Source organism: Mus caroli, unplaced genomic scaffold, assembly GCF_978045245.1.
Source record: "Mus caroli unplaced genomic scaffold, Mus_caroli_1 scaffold_14, whole genome shotgun sequence".
NCBI classification, from domain to species: Eukaryota; Metazoa; Chordata; class Mammalia; order Rodentia; family Muridae; genus Mus; species Mus caroli.
In genome coordinates this window covers 18,749,409-18,761,627 of record NW_028227269.1, presented here as the reverse complement: position 1 = coordinate 18,761,627, position 12,219 = coordinate 18,749,409, and the positions used below count along the sequence as shown (strand labels likewise).

At 46.9% G+C, this 12,219-nt stretch overlaps 1 protein-coding gene across 1 annotated transcript in view; it reads left to right on the top strand.

Annotated features, from left to right (window-relative positions):
• The window catches only part of LOC147001156 (uncharacterized), a 43,463-nt gene extending 31,768 nt beyond the window's left edge, over positions 1–11,695 (top strand). The window contains exon 4 of the mRNA XM_085830232.1: positions 10,720–11,695. Coding sequence (XP_085686358.1) covers positions 10,720–10,873 — 154 coding nt within the window. The 3' untranslated portion in view covers positions 10,874–11,695. The remainder of the gene's footprint in view (positions 1–10,719) is intronic.
• Positions 11,696–12,219: the final 524 nt, after the last annotated feature.

The following is a 12,219-nucleotide window of genomic DNA, read 5'->3' as shown; positions in this document are numbered from 1 at the left end:
ACAACGGCCTTTACGGCCCTAATGGTGGGGAGATCAAACGTTCCTTTGGGAGGCCAACCCACCCCAAAAATGGGCCATTCCGAGGTACAGTAAGTCTGCCAAGGTTTCTTCTTAACTCTTGCTGATAGATTTCGTCCTCTTGCCCTAACGTGTGTCCAATGGTCCTCAGTCAAAGATAATGGGGTTGAGACAGTCTGTCCCATGACAAAAATCAGAAACAAAGACAAAATGAAGACAGAGACAAGGGACACCAGAACGTCCAAGCACACTCTTCCCTGCCTGGAACTATACAACCAGCCAAACGCTACCTCTGATGGGGTGGGTTTCCGTGTCCACTTTTGCTCGGCAGAAAGAGCACCTGATCTTCCTCACTCTGCCAGAGGACAGCCAGGTCATCCCGGCTGTCCCTAACCCTGAGCACTTCCTCCAGGGTCACCCTTGGAATGTCTTCCCAGGATTGCAGCTTGTGGACTCAGGACATCTCCTTCCACAGCCACTGGACTCACACGGACCTCAGCGGTAGTTGCCAGAATACTAAAACTGGAAAACCGAGACACAAATTCAGCAGCACCGCACTCAGACACACCAAACTCACACAGACATACCTCAAAGGGATATTCTTGGGGTTCTGGGCGCTTCCAAATCCCGGACAAGCCCCTAAATGTAGGACACCCCCATATAGCGACCCCCACTCTAATCCAGGGATAGGGTGCACCCACGAACACGCAAGAATCCTTCTTGTTGCAATACACATGAGACTTTATTGGAATATCTCTGGGCCGACATGTACCTTACACAGACGGCAGGGGAGTCAACTCAGAGTCTCCAGAACTAGGGGGGTTCTTATGAAAGAAAACGGGATAGGAGTGCAAGGAATTTCAACAAAGGTATGGGATTGGCTCATTCAAACATTAACAGTAAGATTACATGTCAGCCAAAGGGCATCATGACCTTGTTCCTGTGGGCTGGGGGCTTATCTTTGTTCACATAGCAACCAGTTTATGTATGACATTACCCCGGCGCCAAAGGGCAGTAGACAGAGGGGAGGTTCTGGCCAGATGGTGTCAACTCAGACAAGATAGCCTTGCCTGTGTCCTTGCATTCTTTTTCATCTTTACAGAAGAGCCCTGCCCTGGCATCTGGGCTCCTAGACAACTCTTTACATGAATCACAAGTTACAAAATCTCATTTTCCTTCACTAGCTGAAGCATGTGAGACGGTTTACCACTCACTGGAGGCTCTGTCATCTTCCAAAATCCCCTCTTGGCCTTCAGTTTTGACTCTAAATTCCATCTTCTTGGCCAGAGCACCTAGTTGTCCTGCCTAGGAATGTGCATTTGTAGTGCAGAGCACTCGAGAGTAGGGACCAAAATCCAGCATGACTCAAGCATCTATACTTCAAGAACCCAAGAGACTGGAAAACACTGAAGCAGGTCCTAACTGTCTGCTCAAGTATGGGCTTCTCTGGTGATACACTCTCCCAGGTGAAGGGGTGTATCTGTCAAGAAAGAGGCTAAGGTGGGTGTAGGGGGCTTTCTGCTTCTGGGAGCCGGCTTTCTTGTCCTTCTTGGAGGGTTATTTGGCTAGCTTGCTATATGATTGTTGGTCCTTTGTCCCAAGTGTCTGTACTGAATCCTTGTCCCCTTTGTAGGGGAATAGGGGTCACTGTCACTGACTGCAGTGGCTGAGAGTTCCTATGGCTCAGGGCTAGCTGCTGGATATTGAAGAGTCTCAGCAGTACTTAGCATTGTAAAGGTGTGTTTTCCCATCTGGGTGTAGTGGAACATGGCAGGGCAGGAGGACTATGCTCCATGGAGTCCCTCCATGACTGAGGCTTCTTTACATAGAGCCCTTCTTTACTGGAGTTTTAGAAAAGGGTCAATCCTACCCTCTCTTCCTCCTTATCTCATACTGTTTATGCCATTGGTCCCAGGTGCTTAAGATGGCCAGACACATTCCCATTGTCACAACCCATTCTTTGAATGACATTGCATGCAGGAGCAGATCTTCAAGCCATTGCTCCTCAGAACCAGGTTCTAAGGATCAGACCCTTCCTTTTCCCTTTTCTACATTCCATGAACCCTCAACACCTCAGGGATAGCCCTGAAACATGGATAAAATTTTCCCGGGTGATCTCCATCCTCCTGATGCTTACGCCTTGTTCTTTGATCCACAGAGGGTCACTTGGGATCTGCTTGGATGTGAGCTATGTCAAAATTCTTCCTGCCTCCAAATTAGTATTAGTACATCCTGAGAACAAGGCCATCTGTCTCTGTGTGTGTGTATGTGTGTTTATGTGTGTGTGTGTGTGTGTGTGTGTGTGTGTGTGTGTGTGTACTATAACCACAACAGCAAGAATGTCCAAAACCAATGCAAAGCATGAATTCTAATTAGCAGCCTGATAACAGGGAGGAGGCAAAGGCTGGGCAGAGGCACAGCCCTGTGTTCTGGAGCTCCTACCTCCGAAATATTTGGTAAGGAGCAGATCTTCAAGCCATTGGGAAGGGCATGAGAAATAAGGGAAATGAAGCCTCTCCTCCAACACCTCCAAGGCTGTCTGCACTGCAGCCTCCTCCTGGCAGGTTTTTGCAGAGAGGGTACAAGGAGTTTGGCATTCTAGTAGCATCTGTTAGATGATAGATCACAGACACAGCAGTGATGTGTGTTCAATGAGGTGGGTGGATGCTGCGTTCATGAGCTGGAAACCAAGGGTCTGTGGCAAGGCAGTGGGGTCCAGGGCTGTTGATCATGAAGAGGAGCCACAAGCACAGGGCTAGCTATGGTGGCAATGCAGCTGTTTCCACATTGCCCTCTCTGGGACTGTCATACCAGCACAATCCCATACCTGGGTATCCTGGAGTCAGGTCCTGGCTCACTTAGGAGAGGTTCTGCAGCTCTCTGATGGTCAGTTCTCTGGTTAGCAAGATGTATCTGATGGGTGACATTTCTAAGTGAACTCCAGGCCAGAGACACATTGTAAGTTTCCCTGTGTGAATGGCTCAGTGGTGAGGGCCTTGGAGCTACATGGCTTCACTGGGTCTAGATCTTTTCTCTTCAATACTAGTATTTGAGCAGAGGACCCCACACCTCCCATCTTGAACCAACCTGGCTTCTCTACCTTTTACCTGCTACCACCCCAAACTCTGCCCTCTTTTCTGGGGTCTCCTGTTCACATTGTTTCACAGTTTTGTCTCCTGCCTGAGGGTCTCCTGAGGGCCTGCCTCTGACAGTAACATCCTAGTAGTCACCTCCTGGGCTCAGCTCATTGTTCCTTCGTCTAGGTACTCCAGTTCCCTTCTCCCTCCCATGCCCTCCTTTTCCCTCTCCCTCATTTCTTCCTTCCTTCCCTCCCTTTTTCCTTCCTTCCTCCTCCCCTCCTTCCTCCCTTTCTTCTGTATCAGTATTCCTGGATTGTCCCCAGACATCTCTTTTTGTACCTCTTTTCCTGCTCCACTAAGGGATTCTTTGGACCAACCATCACCAGGTGTACCACCCTCCAACTGTTGGCTGCCCTATTCTTACCTACACCTCCATGTTCCCAGGGTGGCTTCAACTTTACATGTGTTTTCTTAATTGAGTTTCCAAAATGAATTACCTACAATAAAGCCAGGACATTTCTATCCCTTCCCAAAGAGTCATGATATGGTCTTACTCTATGTTGGGGTGTGGATTAGAGCCCTGGGTAGTGGGATCCATGGAGAGCAGCTCATCTGTATGCTTATACTAGGCCTGCGGTGACCCCTCAGCCACCAGTAGTCGCCTTTGTCCTCTTAGTGCAGACTCTCTGTGGCTGGGGAAATTGGTATTGTGTGCTCCTCTTCAGAGATGGATGTAGCTAGCTTCTGAGGATACTTCCAGCTAGCACTGGCCACCCTGTCAAGCTCAATGTCCAGTGAGCAAGGGAGAGGTTGGCTGACCCGTGGTTGAAGCCCAGGCTGTAGGTGATAAGGAAAGAGGACAATAAACCGTGGTAGAAGCAAGGCTGTGAGATAGGAAGTGCATGTAGCAAGAAAAGAGAGGATCTGACAGTAAGCCATCACCAGGGGACTCAAGAGAGCCTTCACCCCGGTATGCAGGTCCTCTAGGACCCTAGTTCTGCGTTTCGGTTGTTTTTTGTTTTCGAGACAGGGTCCTCTCTCTGTAATCCAGGCTGGCATGGAGCTCAAAGTTATCTGGCTGCCTCTGCTTTCTGACTGCTGGGATTAGAGCTGTGTGCCAGCGTGAAGGCTCTGTCTCTATTTCTTGTTCCTGAAGCCCCTCCCAGACAGGCCTTAGCTTATAGTGTCCTATCAACTCAGAGGTTCTTAGACATGCCACCAGTCAAGAGTTAGAGGCTGGGTGACTATGATTTGGGGATTCTTCTTCTTTGAGTAGAAAATGAAATCTAAGGGGAATGGAATCCTGGAGAGAGGGCTCTTGCTGTTCTGGCAGAGGACCCCAGTTCAGTCCTGTTCCCTACACCCACATGGTGGCTCAAAACTTCTGTAACTCCAGTTCCAGGGATCCGACATACTACTCAGGCCTTTGCAGGTACCAGGCAACCTCAGAATGTATTATATAAAAAGAAAATCATTTGTAACATACTATATAGATAAATATTTTTAAAGCTTTGAAAGAGAAAAAAGGAAAAGAACACATGTACACATTTTGACATCTTAAAACTGTAAATGACGTTTTATCACAGCACTAGGGAGGCAGAGTCAGGGGCATTTCTGAGTTCGAGACCAGCCTCATCTACAAAGTGAGTTTCAGGACAGCCAGGGCTATACAGATAAACCCTGTCTCAAAAAACAAAACAACAAAAAACCAAAGAAACAAAACAAAAAAAAATCTACAAAAGAGCCAGGCTTTGTGGCTCACACCTGTGACTGCTAGACAGGGGAGGCAGGAAGGTAAGGGTGCAGGTTGTCCTCAGCTACGTAGTAAGTTTGAAGTCAGAGTGAGCTACTGTGGGGAGCAGATGTGGCAGCAGTCCCAAGATGGTGCCTAGGACTGCAGCCAAATCTTATGACTTGCCCCTGACTTCCTCATACACCTGAAAATAAGCCATGACCATTGTGAGAACTGCGCAGGCGCACCATGATGCAAGATCAGACCATATGACGAGTGATGATTCTGGCCAATGGACTGCTGTTATGTGGACTGTGCTGATGGGGTGTGGATGAGGGGTTATATAAGGGATTGCGATTGGGGGCAAGGAGATACACAAGAGACTATTCCTGGAGGGAGATTCATGCATGCATGTTGAAAGGTTCCTGAATAAACTGCTTTGAGAAGAATGTAGTGTCATCACTTCTTTCTGCTGGTCGGAATCGGAGGCGACCAATGGTGGCCCATACGGGGACGTTCAGAACTCATCACAGTCTGGGCAGCTAGCTGGTAAGGTTCCCGGGTAAGTGGGACAATTTAAGTTCTTGGATTGAGACTATAAGTTTCCCGGTTTGGGTACAAGTTAAGGTTCCTGTTTTTGGGACAAGTTAAGGTTCCTGGTTTTGGGACAAGTTGCACCAAGCACCATGGGGAATTCAACCTCAGGTCAAACAGTTAGCCAAGCCCTTAAGGACTTGCTGAAAGTGAAAGGAATCAGGCTGAAAAAGGAGACCCTGTAGAACTTTTTAAAAGTAGTGGATCAGGTCGCTCCTTGGTTCTCTGTATCAGGACTTCTTACAGGGCTCAGGTGGGAGAAGTTAGGGAAGGACTTGAAGTTTGCAGAAGAACAGGGAGTTCTTGCTAAAGGGGTGCTGCCAGTGTGGAGTAGAACTCCAAAAGGGCAATGAGGCACTGAATCAGGTGAGAGAGGCGCGATCCCAAAAGTCAGAGGCAGAAGGAAGTTCTAGTGATGGGGATATGTCTGAGGACAATCTGGAGAGCATAGCTGACAGTCTAGAGAAACTAAAAATGAAGGTAGAACCTTCAGGGCCAGGGCCGCTGTGGCAGCCTCCGTGAGCCCCTGACAGAGGATCTGGGCATAGTCTGCATTTAGAAACCTGGAGGGAACTGGGAGCCCAGTGCTTTCCTGTATTTAAGGATGCACAGGGAGGTCATTATCATGAGCCACTTGATTGGAAGATTGTTCAAAGATTAGTGTAAGGAGTTCGTACTTATGGTGTCAGTGCTGCTTTTGTAAGAGTGCAGTTAGAGAACCTGCACCGCTACTGCATGACTCCAAGCAATTGGCAGAATCTGGCTCATGCCTGATTGTCACCAGGCCAATATTTAGACTGGACGGCATTTTTCATTGAGGTTGCTGCTGAGCATGCAGCAATAAATGCTGGCAATGGCCAGGCAGCCTGGGATCAAGACATGCTGCTGGGACAAGGGAGATTTGTAGCGGCTCAAACTAATTATCCCATCCAAGTGTACTTCTTGACTGGTTGTTGGAAGGGCCCTGACCCAGTGTTGGTTTGGGAGAGAGGGTCTGTTTGTGTGTTTCCCCAGGATCACCAACTACTGCTGTGGATCCCAGAGAGGCTGACCAGAGCAATTCAGGGCAATCAGAGCAATGAGGATGTGGATATTCCTGTGGCTGGGAATGGTCCCGCTAGTGAGAACTGAAGAGCTACATTGGGGAATTATTTCTGTGTTCCTGAAAACCATGCCGTTGACGCATTTGGCACAGGTGTTTCCTCAATTCTTTACATCTAATGCTTTGCTACAATTGCCTTTTTTTATCATGGGATGGAGAGATAGCTCCAGTGAGGGAATCTATGCTGCTTCAGCTAAGGGGATTGTTGTGTTTTCAGATGATTCAAAATATTTCACAGATGAGTGATTGTGTTCAGCTGTATCTACTAAAGCTGTTGCTACCTGGATTTGAGGGTTGTGGCCTGCCAGAATATCCAAGGGCAATAGCACCTATCTAACCTAGATGGGCCCCTTTTTTGTAGGAGCGTTCGTGATTCCCTTCCACCTTGGACCGGCTGTCAATCTAGAAAAGTACCTTGGGCAGTGAAGAATTATTTTTCATTTTCCCCTTATATAGGTACAGTCCATAATAGTTCCTTTTCAGGGTCTAATTGGACATATCAAAATCCAGCTCAAGTAGGAGCTAGTAATCCTTTTAATATATGGTGTTAGGTGGGGTGAATGGTAGTTGCACTGATCTTTCCCCCTTAAGCATGGTGGCGAGAGGGGCCTGGGGCAATGCAAGTTTTAATTGGAATGGACTAATGTGTTTAAAACTTCTGTATTTCAATTTGCTGGAGGGAGGAATGCTTCTTTTCAGGCTATGCCTGTTTGTATGTGGCCTCCTTTTGTGTTTATTGTTTATAATGGTAGTTATGAGAATAATGTTGTTAATTGTAGTAGTGATATTTGTTATTATAGTATGTGCTGGAATGCATCTAAATATCATTTAGCTGTTGTGACTAGGATGCCTCGCTTTGAACCTTTGCCTGTTCAGGCTCCTTCTGCTATGACTTTGTTTGGACCTAAGAGGGATTTTTGGCGTTGCTGCAGCCATTGTCACTGCTGTAGCAATCTCTGCCACTGCAGCCACCAGTGCGGCCATATCCCTTACAAACTGCCGTGGCTGTGAATAATTTAACCGTTGGAGTTGCAGAAGCTTTGGATTGCTGACCGCTGTCTCCCGCTTGAAAGAGTGAGCCAGAATTGATGGACTTGCCCTGTGTTTGATATTATTCAGCATCCTGGCCTTCTGGTGCACCTGCCGCAAGCAGAGTCATCAGTGCAGAGCCCAAGCCTTTATGATACAGGCTTTTGCGCCAGCCAAAACAGGACAATCTCCTCATGTGTGGCTTGGCATGCTAGAGAAGTAGTCAATGACGGGTAAGACTTCCTGGGCATGTCACCAACCTAAGACAGGGATCAAACCAATGCTTTTTGTCTCCCGATGATGGGTAAGGGGCATTGCCACAGGGTGCGACATAAGACAGACATTCTCTCTGCCAATAAGTACAGAAGGGGGAGATGTGGGGAGTGGGTGTCACAGCAGTCCCAAGATGGCGCCCGGGACTGCAGCCAAGTCTTACGACTTGCACCCGACTTCCTCATACACCTGAAAATAAGCCACGACCATCATGAGAACTGCGTAGGTGCACCATCATTCAAGATCAGACCATATGACGAGTGATGATTCTGGCCAATGGACTGCTCTTACGTGGACTGGGCTGATGGCGCATGGTTGAGGGGCTATATAAGGGATTGCGATTGGGGGCAAGGAGATACACAAGAGACTATTCGTGGAGAGAGATTCATGCATTCATGTTGAAAGGTTCCTGAATAAACTGCTTTGAGAAGAACGTAGTGTCATCGCTCTTTCTAGCTACATGAGACCCTATCTCATAAAACAAACAAACAAATAAAATTACAAAGGAAAACACGACAGAAAGTCCTACAAGGTACCTGTCCATTCAGCCAATTCCCCACTTAAACTTTACCTTTCCAGTAAGTTCTTCCACAGGAGGCCTCCACTCACAAACCCATCAGACTTGTTCTCATAGATGGCATCAATCACCACATGCCCTTGTGCATAATCTTCCATTTGAAGATCTCTCTCTGTCTCTCGGTCTCTCTCTCTCCCCCCCCCCCCCGGTCTATGTTTGTGTGTATGTCTTTCAGAGAGAGACAATGTTTCTCTGTGTAGTCCTGGCTATCCTAGAACTTGCTCTGTAGCCCAGGGTAGCCTTCATTGAACTCCTATCTGTCTGCACTGTCACTGAGTGATGGGGTTAAAGGCATGCACCACTATTGGACTTCCTGTTCTCTTTCTTTTAATATAACTTTGTTAGACAGAGTCTCATGTAGCTCAGGCTGGCCATGAACTTGTTATATAGTCATAGATGACCTTGAACTCCTGATAATCCTGCCTCTACCCTCCAGTTCTGGAGTTACAGATGTGTGGCACCTGACTACATGAGTTGATGATTATTTCTGATCAAGATACTGTGGACATTTGAGTTGGTTGTTTGTACAGGGGAGGGCATGTTTAGGTAAGTAAATGTGTTCTTTGAAAGGCAATATCAAGGTGCCATATGTCTGTGTTGGACAAGGAACTTTAAATATCTCCTAGTCCTGTGAATAAGTAAATAAAATATGTACATAGAATGCTAACATCCTGGGAAAGAGGTGATGAAGACGGGCGGTGGCAGGTAATATTGAGTGCATGTCTCATCTTCCTTAACAGGACCTAGCACGTAGTGCTTAGAATTCATAAGCCTCTGAGCACTTCAGAGTGGTTTCCTTTGGGACTTGGGTAGAGGAGACTCACCCACACTAGTTCTTCTACACATTTCAAAAATAACTGAGCTATACAGGTGTGTTACTGTGAAAGAAAGAAATCAAAATTGAGGTAGGGAAGTGAACGAGTATTAATGGCCAATGGCCAATCACTGCAGGATCTCACACTTGGACCTTGTAGAAGACTGTAGTGTGGTGTGCTGGCCAATGAAGCACAGTCCTGAATTTCCATGGGGGCTGTTTCAGCTGTTAACATTCACAAGGACATTCACCAACTGATTGATACTAATTCTAGATCTCCCTGGCAGAACAATATCTCATAGGCATAATAAAGAGTGGGGACTCCCATAAGGTTCCAGGTGTCTCTTCTAGGGTTAAAAATAGCATGGCATGTGCTGATAACTTCTCCCAGTATTGTATGGAGGGGGATAAGGAGGTCTTGGGGGGGGGTCTAGAAACCCCCTATCAACATGCTTCAAAGCTTTAATACCTGGGTCCCCATGAAACCCTACATACCCAGATTAACCCAGAAATCTGGGTAAGAATGGGGTTTTTAAATGTCATTTATAAAATTAAGGTTGCTGATAAATGAAGTTGAACTTTGAAGGGCCAAAGCCATGTTCCTGTTCTCTGGTATCATCCCTGAGTCCACTCAGGATGGGTGTCAACCTAGTTCTAAATTTACCCTAGCTGTGTTAGGTAGGAATGTGAACCACTAACATCTGCCTATGCAGGCAGGATTTATTTACTATGCAGCATCAGCAAATGTATCTGTGACAAGGAAACAAACACACCGGGTCCCCCACGAGAAAAAGAACGAGCTGTTCAAAGCGAAGAGTCAGGATTGGGTCCATGAGACCCCTTTACCCCAAGCTGATGAGCTGAGGGGTTTGTCTCAATCCTGCCTCTTGTGTAACCCTTACAGGACATTTGACAAAGCTTCATTCCACTGATTTTGGCTTGCCTCTCCCTGTCTCCTTATACCATGATTCTGCATGCATGCTCCAAGTAGACTGTATTTAGCTATAAAAAGATATTCTTTCTGTCTTTCCTAGAGTGTTCTGGGTTTTGCCATGTTATATACAGCCATTTTGTACCTCCTGAGGAGAGCCATCCTGGAAATACTAAAAGCCAGAGCTTGCACTATCATGGTCTTGAGTTCTTCTGGCCCAGAAGATCTCAACCTTTGTTATCATAACCCCTTTGACAATGGAATGACCCTTTCAAAGGGAGTCACCTAAGACCCTCCTGCATATCACATATTTACATTATGATTCATAACCATAGCAAAATTACAGTTATGATGTAGCAACGAAAATGACTTTATAGCTGGGAGTTCACTACAACATGAGGAACTGTATTAAGGGGCTGCAGCTTTAGGAAGGCTGAGAACCACTGCTGTGATGGATGGCACTGGACATACAGCAGATATTGCTTAGCCAGCATGGTGGTAGAGTGTGATAGGAAGCCAGACATGGAGTTTCAGTTATCCACAGCTTACCTTGTGTCTTGGCCTTGCAGGTTTAGTCTCCACTGCCAGCTGCCATGGGCAAGCAGAACAGCAAGCTGGGTCCTGAGGTGCTGCAGGACCTGCGGAAACACAGGGAGTTCACCAACCATGAGCTTCAGGAGTGGTAGAAGGGCTTCCTCAATGGGTGTTCCACTGGCCACCTGACCGTGGACAATTTCAAGATCTAGGCCAAATTCTACCCCTACAGAGACACCTCCAAGTTCGCTGAACATGTCTTCCACACGTTTGACACCAACAGTGATAGCACCATCAACTTCCGAGTGTTCATCATTGCTCTGATCATGACCTCTTGGGACAAGCTGAAACAGAAGGTCAAGTGGGCCTTCAGCATGTACGACCTAGACAGCAATGGCTACATCAGCTGCAGTGAAATGCTGGAGATAGTGCAGGTACCTGCACTTGACAGGGCCTGGCGCATGGGGAGTCAGGGATCCAGGACCCCCATCCCCGGCCCCATACACCAGGTCATTCCTCTGCCCACTTGCTACCTGGTATACTAAAGGACTGCATGTCTGCAGAGAATAATGATAAAAGCTAAGCATCTATCGATTGCTTGCTGGAAATCAGGCCCCAGCTGAGCTCATCCATCAGGTTTATTCACACAATTCTATAAAACGGGTCTTTTTTTTTTAACCTCTAATAAGATCTGAGGCTCAGATAGGTGATTAAGAATTGTCAAAGCAAGAACTGGGAAAATGGCTCAGTGGGGAAGAACACTTGATACTCAGCATGAGGACCTGAGTTCTGAATCCCAACACCCACGGAAAAGGCAGGAGTGGCTGAGCATGCCCGAAACCCTAGAACTAGGGGACAAGTGAGTCCCAGAAGCTTGCTGAGCAGGCAACCTAGCTAAAATGATAAGCCCCGGCCGGGTTCAGTGATAGAGAAAGGGAATCTTGTGAACACCGGTATTCCTGTTTGGCCTCTGCATGGGTGTGTGATCATCTACACACATATGTATAACATACACACACACTAGCTGTCTATAGGGCTTCCTATAGAAATCAGAACGGCACAGTAAAGGATGAGTCAGCAGTCAGTCCTTCACAGGAGCAATGCTTATGTGCACCCTGCATCCTTCCTACTCCATGCTCTAAACCATCTCTGTATTTGGTCCAGTGAGCTGACTCTGTGGGTAAAGGTGCTTGCTACCAAGCCTGGCAGCCTGGCTTTGATCCCTAAGACCCACATGGTAGGAAAAGAGAACCAGCTTCCACAAGTTGTCCTCTGAATTGGTCGTGAGGTCATCTCCCTCAAATAAATAATTACATACATCCATAAAATAAGTAAAGTAATTATATACAGTGCCTAATACAATGGCTATAGATGTTAATAATAATTTGTATTATTTGGGAAATAACAAGAAACTGTGTACCTCCAGTTTCGTTTTCTAGACTATTTTCCACCTGTATTTTGTTGAATCTGCAGATTCAGGACCCATGGGTGGGCAGGGATCAATGGATTTCCCCTTTGACCTTCCCTCTAGGATT